The 19,399-nt window shown below is 37.2% G+C and overlaps 1 protein-coding gene across 31 annotated transcripts in view; it reads right to left on the bottom strand.

The window, feature by feature from the left end:
- Nucleotides 1–8,052: 8,052 nt before the first annotated feature.
- SNAP91 (synaptosome associated protein 91) overlaps nt 8,053–19,399 on the bottom strand; it is a 140,495-nt gene continuing 129,148 nt past the window's right edge. For 25 of the 31 annotated variants that reach the window (XM_072736302.1, XM_072736387.1, XM_072736371.1 and 22 more), the window contains 4 exons: nt 16,046–16,129; nt 15,295–15,399; nt 11,363–11,465; nt 8,053–9,470 (listed from right to left, as the gene is read on the bottom strand). In XM_072736302.1, the coding sequence (XP_072592403.1) occupies nt 11,373–11,465; nt 15,295–15,399; nt 16,046–16,129 (282 nt within the window). In that variant the 3' untranslated portion in view covers nt 8,053–9,470; nt 11,363–11,372. The remainder of the gene's footprint in view (nt 9,471–11,362; nt 11,466–15,294; nt 15,400–16,045; nt 16,130–19,399) is intronic. The other 6 variants (XM_072736416.1, XM_072736424.1, XM_072736410.1 and 3 more) reach the window with 1 other exon arrangement.

The raw sequence follows: 19,399 nt of genomic DNA on the forward strand, positions 1-19,399 counted from the left end.
CCCACCCCCCTGCACTATTTACTTCTAAGCTTCCAGCTTACTGCTGTTTAGCTAACAACACAATGTTTTTCTAAAAACTGCCCATCAAGGAGCTTATAAACTAGATAAACAATTAAGGGATTTCCTAAAAGCAATCCTTATAGTATTGAGTCTTCTGGATGGTAAGGAGGACAAGTTCCTTTGGGCTCCAAGCATCTTCCCCTTATCAGCCCTTCTCTTCCCATTAATTGGTAGGAGTCAGACTTTGCAATTTTTGTTTTATTTAGAGTTTACAGTTTAAACTACTGCAAATGACTCAGACGCCTGATCACAAAAGAGCATACATTTCAGGGCATAGGAAAAAAAATGTAATAGTACATAATAGAGAGATCTGGGAGGACTCATGAACTCCCCCCCCCCCAAACCACTTTAAATGGATCAGCTGTTAGAAACACTTGCAGCTAACCATCTTAAAAGATACAACTTTAAATTTCTCAAAAATTTTTCCTTGTGATACCTAGAAACATGCTGTTTATTTTTTCTTTTAAAAATTAGTATGGGCTTGGTGCCATTCTACTGCCAAACAAAAGTACCACCTTATCAAAGCAATTGCCTAAAAATAAAAGCATGCTGTTTTTGAGACAGACCTGAATTTAGTATTTTTGCCACTGCACTTAGGAAATTTACTTTAAAAGGCTTTCTTTGTGGCCTGGGAAAAGAAGTGACACTATTGTACCCACCAAATGGGCAGCTGTGCCACTTTGTGTAGACCAATGTGGCTCCATGAAAGGACATCCTGGGCAGCCATTGGCCCACAGATGGCAGCATCTCCCTCCTGCACATACCCCCTAATTAAAGCTTGGGTTTTGGTGGAAACTGCTGTATCATAATGCAATATGGACTACCTTTTTTTATGATTGGTAACTAAATGCCTCCATTTTTAGACAAGATGAAACAAAATGCTCTTTGTGGTTTTCCTATTTTGAAGTATTCAGAAAATTTCTCTTTTGCTGGCACCATCTATAACTTTTAAATAGAGCTACTCACTGTGATTCCACGGGATCTCTGGGTTTTCAGTGGTTTTCCTTAGCTTGGGTGCTCATCAGAATGCCCTAGGGAATTTTAGAAAGCCTGTTTCCAGGCCTCACGTATATCTACCCTGGAATCCCTCAGAGCAGGGCCCAGAGATCTATACTTGATAGAGCTCTCCAAGGACTGATGATGATCATCCAGGTTTGGTAACCACTATCATAATGCGTTTCCTAAACCGTTCTTCCACCTTTCATAGCTCTCCCGCCGTGCACAATGATGATGTCTGTCTTTTTCTTCCAGGTTAAATGTTTTCTTAGCTTTACCTGCCTTTATACATTTTCTTGGAAGCTACCTCAAGGACTTTGGTAATGGAAGTCATGGCAAACTGTCAACTACCTGTATAGTATTATTTTTATAAAGTGAAAATACATTTTAGCAATCATATTGCTATAATCCTGTTTTATGATGGTAAGAAATGAATCAAATTCACCAAACTCTTGAACATATGTTGAACAGACAATCGTTTTACAATCTGTGAGAGAATCCAATTTTATGTATTTCTTGAAAATTAGATACTATATATTTTTAACTTATAATCCACTTCACAATGTAGGTTAGATCAATTTAATATAATTCCACAAGCTTTTATTGACCCCAATCTTAGGCACATAGGATATAGTTAAGTCTTAGAGTCTACCCTTCCTTAGAGAATTCATAACATACTAAAGAAGCCAGACATATATTTTAAAAAATAGTGTGGAAAAGGTTTAGTATAAGGTGAGGAGGGAACACATTTGAGAAGGCTTGACTCTCTCAGAGTGGGCAGATATGATACAAGACATGCTTCTTAGAGGAGGTGACACCTAGGTTGGGTTTTGAAGGATGAGCTGAAGTTTGCCAACCTCTCAATGGGGAACTTGGAGGAGGAGGGCATCCATGGCAGGAGAAACAGCCTGTGCACAAGTCTGGAAGTGTGACACTCCGGCGTGTGTTGAGGCTACAGTATTTAAGGATTGTTGCTATTGGAGATTAGCACCTCCTACTGGTGAGGAATGACAAGAAATGAGGTTTCCAAGCTAGACTTCAAGCCTTGGAAAGATTTCTGGGCTTGAACGTAATGCTAGAGTTTTGACTTTAACCTTTAGATGACCAGGAACCGATGTAGGTTTTTAAGTTAGAGAAATGTGATCAGATGGGCATTTGGGGAAGGAAACCTGGCGGTAGGTACCCTTTAGGCTGGACTGAGGTGGGTTTGCGTAGGGATTAGGTTAGAGGCAAAAAGCCCAGTGAAGAGGCTGCTGGAGCCGCTGTGGTAAGGAAGTAGTAGTGGGAATGGCAGAAGAGGGCCGTTTGGGAGGCATCCTGAGGCAAAATGCTCAGCATATTCAGTAGCCCACTGGATGCAGGAGAGAATTGAGGGTGTCATGTCCCCCAAGTGGGAGACGGGAGACCAGGTAGATTGTGGGACCACCAAGCAAGACAGAAAAACTAGGCTTGAGGAAAAAAATGAATACATTTTCAGACATGTGTGTGTAACATTTTTGTAGACTATCAGTAAGGTTGATAACATCCATACACAAAGAATGCAATGCCAAGAAAGTTATGTAACAAGCATATCTGGCTTTTTTAGTGAACTAACCTTTAGTTAACACATAACCACCCTGGTAAGTTATTTAACTATATTTTGTTCTGAACCCAATCAAATAGCAACTGCATCTTTGCCTCTGTTCTAAACTAAATGCTCTTTTAAATTTAGCTTTGAAGCCATAGTTTTGTTTTTCTGAGAAGGGATAGGTTTCCTAAAAATCTGGTCCTAAATTTACATCTGAAATATTGCATACATGGTCACAACTCTATTTCCTGTTTTCAATAGAGTACCAAATCCACGTGATCCAAAATAGAGTTTTGAAAAAAATAATTCCAAATTTCCTTGGGACATACTTATGAGGATTTTCAGGCTGTAAAGTTTACTTCCTAGCTTAGGTTTTATAAAGACAATTACAAATTATAAAATCAGTTGAGTTACCCCAGAGATGTTCTCTACTCTGAAAGAAATGAACCATGGGATGTTTGGATGTGTGGAGATGCATCTGGTATTCAAGACTGTTAATAGTGCTGACTGCCCCTCCTCTCCTCCCAACAGGTTCTGAATAGTGCCTGAGCCCCTGCCCCATAGGGCTGAGGGGTGGGACTGGGGGTGTACAAGTGGCCTGCCCTTTTCTGTTTTACACTGAACAGCTTGTTCTGAGGTGGGAAGAAGGGGAGAGTTCTAGATTGGGCTAGAGGGGGTGGGGGTGTCAGGGAGGCAAGTGTGTTGTGTTACTGTGTCAATAAACTGATTTAAAGTTAAAAAACAAAACAAAACAAAACAAAACAGCAGAGGGCATCATCAGGGAGAGATGACTGTCTCCCCCTCGCCTGGCTGGGAAGGGACTCTTCTCAGTCCTGACCCTTATGCGTGCTGCTGTCCGCAGGCCTGGGTTCTGTTCCAGGCTAGTCTCTTTAGTCATAGGCTTTTATTCAAAATTATCTTGTTCCTGCAGCTCTGATGGCTACAACCTGCACACACGATGTCCATTCTGGATATATTTAACTTCATCTGTATCTTCCATCTCCAATCATCACTAAATATTTTTTAAAAATCACTGTTAAAGTATATTTATTAAATGTTTTGATCTCCAGGTAGAAAGATTTAATTCTATTATAAAACATTTATCATGTCAGTATCTGCCATTCATGTTCTTAAAAAAGTATCATTAGGTATTGGAAAATTAAGAAGGAGTCTCTAAGAAACCGAGTCAAACTCTGGTGGGTGTTGTGTCCTCCCTGCCCACTTACCCCCCAGTGCTGTGTTGAATTGAGTTGTATTTTTTTTTTTTTTTGAGAGGAGAGAGAAAGAGAGAGAGAGAAAGAGAGAGAAAGAGAGAAAGAGAATGTTGGGGGGGGGGGGAGAGGAGGAAGGAGAGAGGATTTTAGGAAGGCTCCATGTTCAGTGCAGAGCCTAATGTAGAGCTTGTTTTCACAACCCTGAGATTATGACTTGAGCTGCTGAAATCAAGAGTCAGATGCTTAACTGACTGAGGCACCCAGGTGCCCCATGAACTGTATTTTTATGTATAACAGGCACTTGCACTTATCAATTTTTAAACACATTTAGTACTTCCGGTGACCATACTTTATATTAAAGAATATTCCTATTATTGACTATTTTTATACCTCTCTCTTCTTTGTCCTTTAGTGTTCTTACAACTGTAGACAACTGGCAAAGTTTATAGTAACTGTAATAATTTGAAAAAGTAACAACAGCAATATGCATGAAGCATTACTCTGTGCCACGGATTTTCCATACCTTATCTCACTTAATGGTATGTACATAGATGGAAATTTTCTTCATTCCACAGACAAGAAAACTAAAGTTTAGAGAAGTTAATTAACTTGCCCAAGGTAACAGGGAGTGTGAGCAGAAACCCTCTTCCATGGAGACTGATGCAAAATTCTCATCCTTGCACGAGTCCAGCATCACCTACAAGGTAATGTCAGGGTGGCGGAAGTAGGCATTTGGAGAGACTGAACAAAAAAAGGTGGTGCTGGGGTTCTTTTATTCACACACAAAAAATATAATCTGATAAAATGTAACTAGTAAATTTCATCTTTCAAAGATGAGAACAATTCTTTATTATTTTTTGAAGATTTTATTTGAGAGTGAGAGCACTAGCAGCCAGGAAGAGTAGAGGGTGAAGCAGATTCCTCACTGAGCAGGGAGCTGGATATGGGACTAGATTCCAGGACCCTGAGATCATGATCTGGGCCAAATGCAGACACTTAAATGACTGAGCCACCCAGGTGCCCTGAGAACAATTCTTTTAGATCTAAAGAAGCTGTTTTCAAAGTATAGTTGGGGGATGCCCAAGGGCTTCAGAGACTCTTTCAAGTGGTCTGTGTGATCAAAATTATTTTTATAATAATACTGGGAGGTCAAAACTGATTTTATAATAACACCAAGATACTTATTTTCTCACAACTGTGCTCATGGTAGATTTTCCAATGACTGTTTGACATGGGATACTGACAGCCACAGTGAAAGCAAAAACAGGTATAAGAAGGAGGCTGTCTTCTGTTAAGACTAATATTAAAGAGATTTGTAGAGATGGCAAAACAATGCTACTCTTTAAAATTTTTGAAATTGTAATTTTCATAAATATTTTTTACTTATGTTAATATGTAATGATTTTAATACTTTTATTTATTTTTTAGAGAGGAAGAGAGGGGAGGGAAGAAAGGGACAGAGAGATAGGGAGAGAGAGAATCTTAAGCAGGCTCTATGCCCAGCGCAGAACCCCATAGGGGCTCAATCTAACAACCCTGAGATTGTGACCTGGGCCGAAGTCGAGTCGGATGCTGAGCCACTCCAGTGTCTAAATATTTTTATTTTTAAATGAATTAAAGACATTTAAAAGTTCCTCAGTTTTAAATTCTTAAACATAGTAAGCATTGACAGAACCCATATAAATGAAAGCTTTTTGGGGGCATCAATAAAAAGTGCATGTACCTTTTGTACATGAGTTATAGAGTACCTACTACAGAGTCAATTATAGAATTCCTTTGTTTCAGAATTGTTTGAACATGCACACATGGAAATGAACTCAGATGCACTGCAGCTCTGAGAGTTTAGCTAAGGTTAATAACCATATCACTAAATCGCAATCATAGCTCTCTGTTTCTGTTTACAGAAGGGATCCAAATAATGTGCTCACTAGTGAAATCTTCTGTCAGCAAGGCTCCGAGAAATTGAGATTTTCTTACAGCCCAAGAGGATGAACAATAAACTACCACAAAACCTGTTGCTTGGAAAATATAAACCAATGTGGCTTCTCAACTAAGATAACATCGATTTTTATTTTGAACCAGTTTTTCCACACAAGAAACACTATGATAATCACTCCTGCAAGAGCATGCCCCTTTCCACCAACAAAAATCTGGGGATATATTATTAAAGGTGTCTACCTAAGAGGGAGAAGGAGGCCTTCACACAATTTATCTTTCTGTGACTTTCCATTTCTCTTTTTATGTGTTCTCCTTTCCTCCTCTCACAAACCCCTCCTAAAGTCTTTGGTCTTTATCCTTTTTAAGTACAATAAATTACATAAAAAAGAACAAAGGTGGCACTTTAATATGGAAAGAACCACTTGCAATCATTATACTATACAAAAAGGGACTCAAAATCTTCAACTAAAGATGAGTTTTAATTGATGTTAGTTCTGTTACAATGAGCTGACAGAGAGCTATTAAAACTCTAATGAGGGGATCCCTGGGTGGCGCAGCAGTTTGGCGCCTGCCTTTCACCCAGGGCACGATCCTGGAGACCCGGGATCGAATCCCACATCAGGCTCCTGGTGCATGGAGCCTGCTTCTCCCTCCGCCTGTGTCTCTGCCTCTCTCTCTCTCTGTGACTATCATAAAAAACAAAACAAAACAAAACAAAACTCTAATGACATCTGACAAACATGCCATAGGAGAGTTATTCTTCAGTAGTTAGAAATATGGTGTTAGCTCAGCAGTATCCAGGTAAGTGAGGACATGTCTAAGAACTAGTATACTTGTATTCATCTCACAGACACCAGCACCTACTAAAGTGCTAGTTCTTGAGGGTATGAACAGGAGAGGTTTCTTGCCTGTGAGGCTCACAACTGGCCATAGCAGATGCCACTGTCACAGATGATTATAATATGTTAAGTCCCATAAAGTTTGATAAAAACTGTGCTGAGTAGAGTAGGGTGGGGAGCCATGATAGACAAATGGGATTTAACAGAACTGCTGGAATTGGTGAGGTAATTCCAGGCAGAGGGTCCTGCGTGAGCCAGCAAAGTGCTTGGTGTTCTGCTGCCTCAGGAGAGGAATGGTTATGCAGAGAACAAGGGGCATGTACCCACATGTACTCTCTGCATGCAGAGGATGGGGTTGAGCCAGAGGTGAGGCTAGAAGGGCATGCTCTCCATGTGGAAAAACGTCATGGGTACATTGGACCTGTGTTGAAAATTATCCAGAGAGGTTCACTTTTTAAGTACCCAGAGCACCTCGTTCAGCATCTCATCTATATGACAATTCTATAAGGATCACCCAGAGCCTCACTGCGGCAAGGTTCGAGTGTCTGATTTAAAAATAATGCTCTTGAAGTTTCATCTATTAAGAATTTATACCATGTGAGCCATTCAATGAAGAGAGAAAGCTTATTAAAAAATACAATATTAAACTTAAAAGTACTTAAAGTCTAAAACACATTTCTATTACAATATGCCTACACAGTAATATATGACCAAAATGTAATCTATAAAAAATTATAATACATAATCAGATACTAGCTTTTGAAAGTTAGTTCTCAGGATATAAACCCTAGTTAGGGAAAGATAGTTTTAGAAATAAGGATATGGGAGCACCTGTGTGGCTCAGTAGTTGAGCATCTGCCTTGGGCTCTGGTCGTGATCCCGGGGTCCTGGGATTGAGTCCCTCATCAAGGATCCCCACAGGGTGCCTGCTTCTCCCTCTGCCTATGTCTCTACATCTCTCATGAATAAATAAAACAAAATCTTAAAAAAATAAATAAGGATATACTTCTAGCTAAGAAATACTTCTATTTGAGATTGCATTACTTTTTGAGTCATTGTCACAATCTAGTTATAGGCATAAAGTCAGTTTTCTAGATTTCTCTGAGTTTATGGGCAGGCGTCTTATTATTCTTCAACTTCCATGGAGAATTCTCACAAAACTAATATAAGAGCTGTGTAATTAAAAAAAAAATTTCATCCTTTTCTTTTTTGAAATATGGAATTTCAGCTTATTTGGCAGCAGCCACGAGTCCCAAGTTTAACGACAACTGATTAAAATGTTTTTTCCCTCATTTTTAATTTATTGTAAAATAATAAGAACTATGTTGGTATGGACAACATTTTTCACTGTGAGTGTTTTTAAATTTTCAATATTTGTATATGCTGTGTGTCATTTGAAACAGATGTTTTCTCTAAAAAATAATCGAAAAGAGAAAGATTGTGTTTGCATTTTCTTTGTTCAAGGTGTTTATTGCATCTCAGAGGGCGTACATGCACTGGGTTTTTAAACTGAAATAGAAAGAAATGCCATTTTGAAATTGGTTTTAGGTAATTTTTTCCCCATTACAGTGTATGTTATCCCCACAGTAAATTCAGATACAACCACTTTTAAATGGTACCATACATCTATTAAATAATTTGAAAAATAGGCAAACACCTTTCCAACCCAATATGCTTTTACGAAGAGCTGCCAAGCCACTAGCAACACTGATCAACAGTGACCTCATTTATGCGTCAAAATCTTAAGCCAAGCCATCAGCACATACAGTATGACAACAAATTAAAAATTAAAGAATACAGTATGTACAGTAAAGGATACAATTCTCTGAATTAGTTTAAATCCTAATCACAATGGTACAACAAAACCTACTCTGAGCTCAATTGAGGGATGAAAGAACACTAGTCTACAGAACACACAAAGAAATAGTAAATTAACAGATGTACAGAAAACCCACAATAAAATAAAAATATTTGCAGTAATCTTTAAATTACACGTATACTTTGTGGTGCCTTCATAATCATTTGAATAGTACATTTCTAATTGCATTTTCACGGACAGGATAGAAATGGACCCTTTACTTTTCAGTGCATTTAATCAAGAATGAATAAATAGGTCAATTTAGATGCAAAACCTGTCAAATATAATCAAAATATACATTTTAATGTAGCAGTGATTAAATATGGAATTCTTTCCATATGATTTTTTCATTCTTGATAAGGTAGCTTCAAGGAGAAATATTTATTATGGACGTTAACCCTTATATTTTTTTTAAAACAAAATTTCTTAACATATACAGTGCCACAAAAATAAACATTTCTCACAACAGTTGAAGTTCCTGTGATTGGAAAAATGTACTCCACACCGAAAAAGTTTTGTATATTTAAGAGTGTTTTCCTTACTATTTGATATTATCACACTATGTTTGTAACAGAGATACAGAGAAAAAGAGAATTTATGGGAAGAGTTTAGGTTTGTCCAAAAGTCATATATACATCAAAACCCTCAAAAACACAGACACATCTTTCCAAATGGCTCACCACACAACAGCTGCATCATCCGTCCATGGGCGAGGTCCAGAAAAGCACTAAAGGCATCAGAAACATCCATTCATTGTTTTTACATCGTACAACACACAAATAACCCAAATACACTACAATTTTGAGAGTAGGGATAACAGCTAAGGTAGTACACATTCCTAATGTTCACTTTCACAGCTGTGCTACACGTTTTGGAAGAGAAGTTACGAGTAAGCATTGGGTTTGGTACTGGTGGCTCACTTTGAAACTCTGAGCATCAATTTTATTTGAAGTCTCCAAACTCATTATTTTTTTCCTATTCAGTCACAAAAATTGCAGCTGTAAAGATAAAAAGCACTTGAATTAGAAAATAACATTATACACTCCTCAAACATATTGCCTTCCTGGCAATTTTACCTCACAGTTACTAGGAAAAATCTTCATGCAAAGGATGTCTTTATAACAAATTCACATTTACATACTTTCCACAATTCTTTGCTTAAAGTTTCAGCCAGGAAGAAATTTTTAGAAAAAATTTTAACGTATAGTTTCATTCTAGGTAAAAATTGTATCAGCAAAAATTTGAAAACATGGATACTTAGGATAAATTTCAGTAGTGAGACATTTACTATTAAATAAGAACAGTTCACCCTTAAAAAAGGGCAGACGGAAAAAAAAAAGGAATGGCAGTGATTTTCATTATTTTTGGCTTCTTTTCAGTTATGGCATTCAGTAGGTTACTCAACAGCTGAACAAGTAACAGAACAGAGGAGGAGGGAGGTATCAAGGTGACTCAGCGCCTTTGCAAATGCGGCTCCCCCTCCTCTGTCCCCAGGACCGCCAGCCCATGCTTCACCAGTCATCTCTGCCTGGGAATCTTCCTGGGGTTGAAGGCTTAGCCACGTGGGTAACTCTTTTTCATAAATTAGTCTGTGTTTGTCTCCCTTGTGACCATGAACCTCTGAGAGCAGGGGCTATCTCAAGCATCTCTGTTTCAGGTGCTCATCAGAGCTCCTGGCACAGTATGAGAGCAGTATTCACAGAAAGATAGCTGGATAAAAGGCTGCTCCCTTCGTCAGTCCTGAACCTATAACGGCTAAGAAGTAAGTGCTCATTGCCTCACTTATGCCTACACCAGCCCAGCCCAAAATGGAACAGAAAAGTCAGACACAAGGAGGAATTACTTGACTAAGATGTCAATGCCTCAAAATAATAAACTCATCAACCTTGTATAAGAAAACAAAAAATCATAAAGTAGGAATCCACAAAAATCTTAGTATGCATTAGAGAAAGTTTAAATATATGTGTGTGTGTATATATATAGGTTGTAAGCTGCATTATACAAATTACACTGGACAGTGGTCTCAAAACTTTGACACTCTTAAACCTCCCTCCAGTGTGCAACCTTGAGCAACTCACTCAATGCCAAGGATCAGTTCCTTTAGCTGTGAAATGGAGACAGAAAATATCTGGCTAGTATAGATCACAGGGTTTCATTTCCTACAGGGACAACCAAAGGAGTTCATGACTAGGAAGTGGGTATGAAAAGTACTGTCTAAAGCAAAAGCAGTATTACTGTTTTTCCACTTTCTGCAAGTACTTGTTGAGAATCTACTCATTGTGTTAGGTGCTGGGGTTAGTAGTAAACTTTTTTCCTTTATCAGTTTCTTTCCGTAAGTCCATTATTAATTATGTCATAAATCATGTTAGAAAACAGAATGTTAGAAATTTAAAATTCTGCTTGAGTGCAGAAATTGCTAAGGGTAACAATCTAAGCTTTGAGGAAGCCAAGTAAGGAAAAACAAAAAATACAATTTTGTAGCCAAGTATATTCTTAGATGTTTTCTAAATGCAATATAATAGATGTTAGCTTTCTATAAATTCCTGTCATCAGGTAATAAAGTGGTAATTTTCTAATTTACCAAGTAGCTTGGGCAGTTTTTTGCTCTATCAATAAAATCTTTGTGCTTTTCATGACAACTTGGAGGCCTTTCTCCCTCTTAGTTTTGTAAATTAATTAAGATTAAAAAATTTATTGATAATTCATTGGCGGCTTTGAATATTGATTTAAAAAAGTATAAATACTTAAATTATTATTATTATTATTATTATTATTATTATTATTATATACATGTGTTCAAAGCACAAAAGTACAAATATCATACCTGAAATAGCTAAGCATTGCATAGGTCATTATTACAAGCCCACAGGAAAAGCTCAATATTAGATACCTTAAATTGTTTACAAGAAATCCTTGATGTTAAGATCCGCTAATGGGTCCTTTGCTGGAGGTTTCTTGGGACTCTGAGTGGCAGGTGTAGGGCTTGGAGAAAGCTAATGGGGAAAAGCCAGCCCAGGATAGCAGAAACAGAAATCAAACAGAGAGACAGGTAAGCATTAGGCAGAGCACATGACACAGAAAACAAACATGCAGAAGATCAGATGGCTAAGGGATTACAAAATCTACTTAATTTTACTTAGCCACAGTGTTGTTTAATTTTGGTTTCATAAAGTACACTTCAAATTATATTTGGCTTTGCTGAAATTCTTTGATATCAGATTTAGAGGACTCTGGCAGAACCATATGGGTATGAGTTAGGGAAGATGCAGAAAACTCGTCACATACAGATATTATGAATATAGAGTACAGTAACACAACAATCAGTTGCTCTAAACAAAAGCATTTTTACTTTGAGTTATTAGTACTACTAAACTAATGAAGGAATTTTAATGACTTGTCCTTATAGTGAGAGTGAGTTTAAGGGAAAAACTGAAAGGAAATAATTTGCAGAAAGTCACTAAAGAAATTACTTTAAATTATTAAATATACTAGAATTTCACTTAAAGTGTTTTAAATGAAAAACAGTCAAGTTTGGGGGCACTGTTTATTTCAGATGAGAAAAGAATTGCCCAAGTATGAATATCATTAACTTCCAATAATTGCCTGTCCAGCTCGCAGAGATTAATTAAATGCTATGGAAAGAATTATATTGCACTTGCTAGCAAAAGCAACAAAGAATTAACTTACCTTGTTTCTGCTTAATCCCTAAATTATTTCATTGTGTGACAGACATAAGCTTTGGAAGCAGCCTTTGCAGGAGTGTTAAGGTTTGAAACCCTGAAAGAGGTCATGTAATCTGTATAGAATAATGTGTCCTTTGAGTTTAATTCTTCTTCTATGTTTGTAACCTGACAGAAATCTCAGAAATCTGGGGTGATGAGGTAGCAATGTATGTTTTTATTGGTTCAGTAAATAGAGCTCCAGAAATAGAGATTTTTAGATTTGTTCCCATGTCCAGAAACTATTTCCTCATTGCACTACCTATTAGTCAAATTTCCATTACTTAAAACAGGAATCATTCTTCATAGAAAGATCAGAAAAAGATAAAATGCAAGGGTTGAAGTTGTTTGGAAGGTAAGAAATTCAAGAGTTGATTCATCATTAATAATTTGGTGAGATGACATCATGAAGGTTGATATCAACTGACTGAGATAGAGTGGAACAGTCAGTAATGAAAAACATCAGTAATGTTGTCACATTAGTAATGAAAAACATTATTTTGTTTTCCGAAGTTATAAAATCATATTTACTTTACTATTTATTATAATCACCTCTGCTGCTTCTCTGATATAGGAAATATAATTTTAAACTTTTTTTTAGAAGGGGGGAGGGACAGAGAGAGAGAGGGAGAGAATCTTAAGTAGGCTCCACACCCAGTGCAGAGTCCAACCGGATGCAGGGCTTGATCTTACAACCCTGAGATCAGGACCTGAGCCAAAATCAAGAGTTGAATACTTAACTGACTGAGCCATCCAGGCACTGCTACAATCTATAACTTTTATAAATATGCCATTCCATTTCCTAAATCACTATAAATTCAATTAAATGACTAAAACACTGTTTTCATCTTATTATCTATTTTTCACTTTCATTCTTTGAATTAAGTAAATAAACTCATGCTGTATAATACTGGTATCATGAAGAAAAATACCTACTTTAATAAAATTGTGTTAATTTATTTCTAAAGCTTTTAGTACACCAAATACAATAAGATTTTAAAAACCTCAATAATATTCTTCCAAGTTAATAAAAATAGAAATGTCCTGCCTTTTTTCAAAAGTATGTTAAATAATCATAGATGTATTCAACCATCAAGAAAACATTAAAAAAATAAGATCCTTTTTAGAATTTAAATATATCTAGATTAAATTTAACCCTAACTATCACCCCCAAAACCTTCCTCACTCCCTTCAGAAACAATATGAAGCAGAGTTCATTAGTCTCAGAACAGACTAGAAAACTTCTCATGAAGCCAGGGCTTTGAGTATAGCCTTGAAGGTTAGGGTTTCTCATATTCTAAATTTATCTCTTTAAACACCCACCATTCTCTCTTCTGGTCCCTGTGGCTTTTGAGGGGTGAAAGAGGCTGAAAGTAAAATTTGGGAACAGGTAGACAATAGATTTTAGAGATGGTTAAAGGAAGCAAAAGGGATTAAAGTCTACTCAGAAAGTTCAAAGTAGGAATCCTATGGATAACAATATAAACGTTCATTTGGTGAGTTAAAAATATCATAGAAGTGGGGCGCCTGGGTGGCTCAGTCAATTGAGTAACAACTCTTGATTTTGGCTCAGATCATGATTTTGGCATTGTGAGATTGAGTCCTATGCAGCAGGGAGTCTGTTTGAGATTCTTTTCCTCTGCCCCTCCCACTGTCCCTCGAAATAAAAAAATAAATATTTAAAAAATATATAGAAGTGAAATTATTTACTGATGCCATTATAATATATTTCAGCTTTTTGTCTTGGTTTGCTGGGCATGGTGCTAGTAAAGTCATAATGTGGTGTTCTGACTCCATCAATGTCAACTTCTCATGGTAAAAACCTCTTTGGTTTTCTACCTATACCTCCACCTTAGCCAGGCAACCTACAAAAGGAATCAAGAACTGGTTCCTCATCAGCATTATTATCACTATCAGCAGCAAAGCAGTTCAACAAAGTGTATGTGTTTTACCATCTTGGTAAACAAAGGTGGCACTTTGTGTTGAAACAAATTTGGCCTCATCTAAAGGGAGGTTTGCTCTTTTTCCTGGATCCTGGTAGGTAACCTCTAAATCCTTGGAATTTCCTGAGTAATAGGAATGTCTTTGTTATTCAGGGTGGCTTCTTAGAACCACACCTGATAGTTTATGCTAACAAGAGGACTCAGGGTAGGGACTAGCCAACCAGAAAGATGAAGAATGTGATGAGAGTGTTAGGTCTTGGGGTCTCATGATACCAGCCTTTCAGTGAAGTTGGGCAGGGCTTGGAGATTGAACTCAACCACAGGGGAATAATTCAATCAATAATTCCTATATAAGGAAACTTCAATAAAAACCCTGCATACTGAACTGCAGGTGAGCTTCCTGCGTTGGTAATACCACATATATACTCTTACACATTGATGTCAGGTGAGTAATACATCCTCCAGGACAAAGCTTCATGCTTGGAACCCTCCCAGTTCCAGACTTCACCCTATGCATCTCTTCTTTTGACTAGATCTAATTTGTATCCTTTCACTGTAATAAAACTGTAATACATTTCATGCTTTCCTGAGTTCTATAAGTTGTTCTAGGAAATTGAGAACCTTCAAATTTGTAGGCAGCTGGAAGTGAGAGGGTAGCCCTCAGGACTCCCAAACTTATGGCTGGTGTCTTAAGTGAGGATAGTCTTGTAGGGACCGCTCCCTGAGACTCTTCAGTTTGGCAGACTCATTGCTCTTAACTAATTGTACGAAAAGTCACAATTCTTGGGAAAAACTGGTAGCCTGGAGGACTGTGCCCCTAACCTTGAGTTTAGCTAGTTCTGGGAACATGTGAGAAAACGATGGATCAGAAGTACTCATTTTTCTGGAATAAATGCCCAGATACTTTAAACGTCTAGTTGTTCTCAGGAACTATTCTGAATTAAGTAGGAGAGGAATGGAAGGACTTAGGATAGTGAGTTACTTCTAGCATTTTCCTCCAAATCTCACACTATTGCTCATATGTCTTCCATGTTCCCCCTTTACTTGTGAAGCAACAGATATGAGGATATATATTAGGTAAAAACATTTTTAACAGTTTGCCATGTGGGTTTAATACTTATAAATTAATATCATTATTTTAAGGACATTAAAAAACTGACCTGTGTGCCAGGTACAGCTGCAGCTCCAAAGGGTGGCCTCATCATGGGTTGTGCAAACATGACTGGCTGCTGAGGCATCATGGGCATGCCCGTCCCAGCAGGAGGCTGAAGAGGAAGAGTGGTTCATAGCATGAGTGGAATCCACCCACTATGGTAATGCCCTGACATTTATTCTTTAACGTTTCTGAAAAGTTTTGAGGAATGCAGGCCTGTGAGGAAGTATAACTTGTGACTTTGAACAATGGGTGCTGTGAGGCTAGCAGATGGCAGAAAATCACTGAGGTACAGTAGAAGCCTAGCTGGCCACATGGCACCCTTCTCCCAACCAGGCTTTGTGGTGATTATTTGTCTTCTGTAAGCATAATTTTTAAGAGACAAAACCTCATTAATTTATGGACCCTAGCCCTAAAATTTGCTAGTGATAAAAGTGATAAGTGAAAAGTCCAAGTATAATGATTAAGAGTTGATTCTGATGATTGAGCTAAGAATATGATTGGTAAATAGTACTCCAAAACTGATATAACTATATACTACAGGAATTATTTTGATGACAGAATTTAAGTATTTTATAGCTGGCTTTATCATATCGTGTGTAGACCTCTTAATGTCTAACACAGATGACTTAATTTATTAAGTCTTACATTACTGCATTTGGGGAAGAATCATATTCTACAGCTGTATTTGTTAATCTGGTATTTGGCAAAGGCCTCAGACATGTCAATTACAATTTCTAGCACAGGTTGCCACTCACCATTCCAAATCCTGCTCCAGGCTGTCCAACAGATGGGGCCCCGGCAACAGGAGGAACCGAACTGGTTGGAGGTACAGCTCCTTGCTACCAAAAAAACCCCACAAAACACACGCACAAACACCAACAATAAACAAAAGAACCAACATAATTTGGTTTTAAAATGACAGAATATAATTTTAAAAATGCATGCCCCTTTAAATATGTGTGGTTATGTAAAGAAATACCAGATTTCCATTTTAAATTTAAAAAAATGGCTCTCACACCATGCCATGATATGAACAAAGTTACTAGCTTAACGTTCATTGTTGTGGTGCTATTTGGGCTCACTGGCTTGCAGACTACTGACAACACTGGGCTTCCTTTCTACCTCCTTATATGCTTCTCCTCTACCCTCACTGTAAATGTGTCAAATTTCTCTAACCTTGTCTTTTCCTATCATTATATCCTCCTAAAGGTACTGGGTTAGACATCTGAAGAATGTGTCCTCATTTACATATCAATGCTTGGTTTCCATTTGCCCATTTTTAGTGTGTGTGTGTGTGTGTGTGTGTGTAAGGGGAGGGAGGGGCAGGAGAGGAATAGAGAATCTTAAGCAGACTCCATGCCCAGCATGGGAGGTTGGGGGTGGTGGAGAGTATGGGTAGGGCTTGATCTTACAACCCTGAGTCATGCATGACCTGAGCTGAAATCAAGAGTCAGACAATTAACCAACTGTGGCACCCAGGTGCCCCTTGCCCTTCAGTTTTAGATTCTCCTTTTTGTGTTATACTTCTCTCTGACTTTTGACTGCTATACATTTGCACAAGGGCCAAAATTATTTCCAAGTTTTATGAAGCATTTAGAAGACTACGCATAATAAAGCACAATTATCCCATTTCAGGTACAGATTTGACGGTTTTCAGTCATACAACAATATTTCCCTTATGTTTAAAACTAACCCTACTGAAATCTCTTAAATTTAACTTAAACATTAAAGCAAAATCCTAGTGAAAAAAGAAAATACTACATTGATGTCAGCAAAAATGGTGAAGTAAGGAAATCTGAAATTTTCCTCAATCCATAAAATCAGTGGAAAAACAGGCAAAAACTATTAGAATCAAATCAACTATTTTAGAACTCTGGAAACTAACTAAAAGTTTGCAGCAACCAAGAAAGTACTTATTCAAGAAAATCAGCTGGATCTCGGCAAGAAGAGTAAGCTTTATGGCATTTTAACTTACCCTAGTTTCATCCACTATTCTTCAGCTCAGCTGTAGTCTTGAAAATAACAGCTTACATTCTCAGTAATAGTACCAAAGGGAGCAGAATATATCTAATTATTTATTTTGTCTCCTTGGGTGGCTCCCTGGAAAGACTGGATCAAAAGGCTCATCTTTGTCTCATGAAACTGGGGATGCATCTAGTGCTAACGTTGTTACCTGAGGCCATTTGTGGAAAACGTTTACAGGCAAATGTTTTAATTGTTGCTGTCTAAAGCAATGGGTAACAGGGCAAATAGTAGACTAAACAAAAAGCTTGGAGGGAAGTCTGGAGAAGGGAATGTTTGGGGGATTATGGGTTCAAAAGCTCAGCCATGCCTCTGGGAATTTAGAAGTTCATGCACATGCCTAGGGCTGTGTGCAAGCTCAGGAAAGACGTGAGAAGGCCTCTAGCTGACCCTGAGGCTTTGAACAAGCAGTAAGTGACTGATTGCTAAGGCAGTGTGGCAAACTGCCTGGTTGATTCTTAGGGCATGCCCCAACACAACTCAAGACCCTCTACAAAGACTGGGAAATATTCTGGTTTAAGGAATTTCAGTAATAGTTATCTAATCATTAGTTGACCACACAGCTAAAGAAGCAGAGACTTTAATGGTCACACATAATAAAGAACAGAGACTACAGAATTAGTTCAGAATAGTCACTCAACAGAAAAACAACCAACCACAAAAAAGTAACCACAACAAGCCTGTGGGGAAGAGGTAGAATTTGATTTCCAAAGCTGCCACATTTAAAAATGTCTAAGTTTCAACAAAAAAATTCTGAGGCATTCAAAAAAAAAAAAAAAAAAACCCAAGAACATACAGTCCATATGCAGGAAAAAGACTTCAAATCAATAACCTAAACTTCCACATTGAAGAACTAGAAAAAAAGGAAACAAACTAAACCCAAAGTAAGCAGAGGGAAGGAACTAATAAATATGGGAGTATCGACAAACAAAAACTGATTGAAGAAGTCATAAAAAATCTAAACAGACGTGTAAGAAAAAGACTATCAGTCATCAAAAAAACTTGCATCAGTAATCAAAAAGGCCCTGAACCATATGATGATTTCAATAACTGTAGAAAAAGCATTTAATAAAATACAGTATCTGTTGATGATAAAAGCTCTCAATAGACTTAAGTTTAGAGGGAACATATATATATGGGTGTATGTGTGTATATGTGTGTGTATATATATATATATGTATGCATGTGTGTGTGTATGTATATATATATATATATATATATAGACATATATATATATATATAGGCCATCTATGAAAAACCACAGTTGACATCACACTCAATGGTGAAAAATTGAAGGCTTTTTCTCTAAGATCAGGAACCAGACAAGGATGTCCACTCTCATCACTTTTATTCAACATAGTACTAAACATCCTAGCTGCAGCAATTATACAAGAAAAAGAAACAGAAGGTGTCCAGATTGGTAAGGGAGAAGCAAAACTCTCACCATTTGCAGAAAATATGATACTACATATAGAAAACCCTAAAGACCATATCCAAAACATCATTAAGACTGATAAATGAATTCAGTAAAGTCAAAGAATACAAACTCAATACACAGAAATCTGTTGCATTTCTCTAAACTAATAATGAAGTAGCAGAAGGAAAAATTAAGAAAACAATTGTACCAGAAAGAATAAAACACCTAGGAATAAATTTAACCAAGGAAATGAAAGATCTATACTCTGAAAGCAATAAGACATTGATGAAAGACACAAACACATGGAAAGACAGACCCTGGCTCATGGACTGGAAGAACTAGTATTATTAAAATGTTCATATTACTCAAAGCTATCTATAGATTTAGTGCAATTTCTATATAAAAAAACTAATAGTATTTTTCACAGAACAGGAACAAATAATATTAAAATTTATATGGAACTACAAAAAGACCTCAATAGGCAAAGCAATCTTGAAAAAGAACAAAGCTAGAAGTACTATAATTCCAGATTAGAAGATTAACTACAAAGCTATGATAATCAAAACAGTATGACACTGACACAAAACCAGATACACAGATCAACGAACAGAATAGAGAGCCCAGAAATAAACCCATGCCTATGTTGTCAATTAATCTATGACAAAAGAGG

Source organism: Vulpes vulpes, chromosome 1, assembly GCF_048418805.1.
Source record: "Vulpes vulpes isolate BD-2025 chromosome 1, VulVul3, whole genome shotgun sequence".
Taxonomy (NCBI): domain Eukaryota; kingdom Metazoa; phylum Chordata; class Mammalia; order Carnivora; family Canidae; genus Vulpes; species Vulpes vulpes.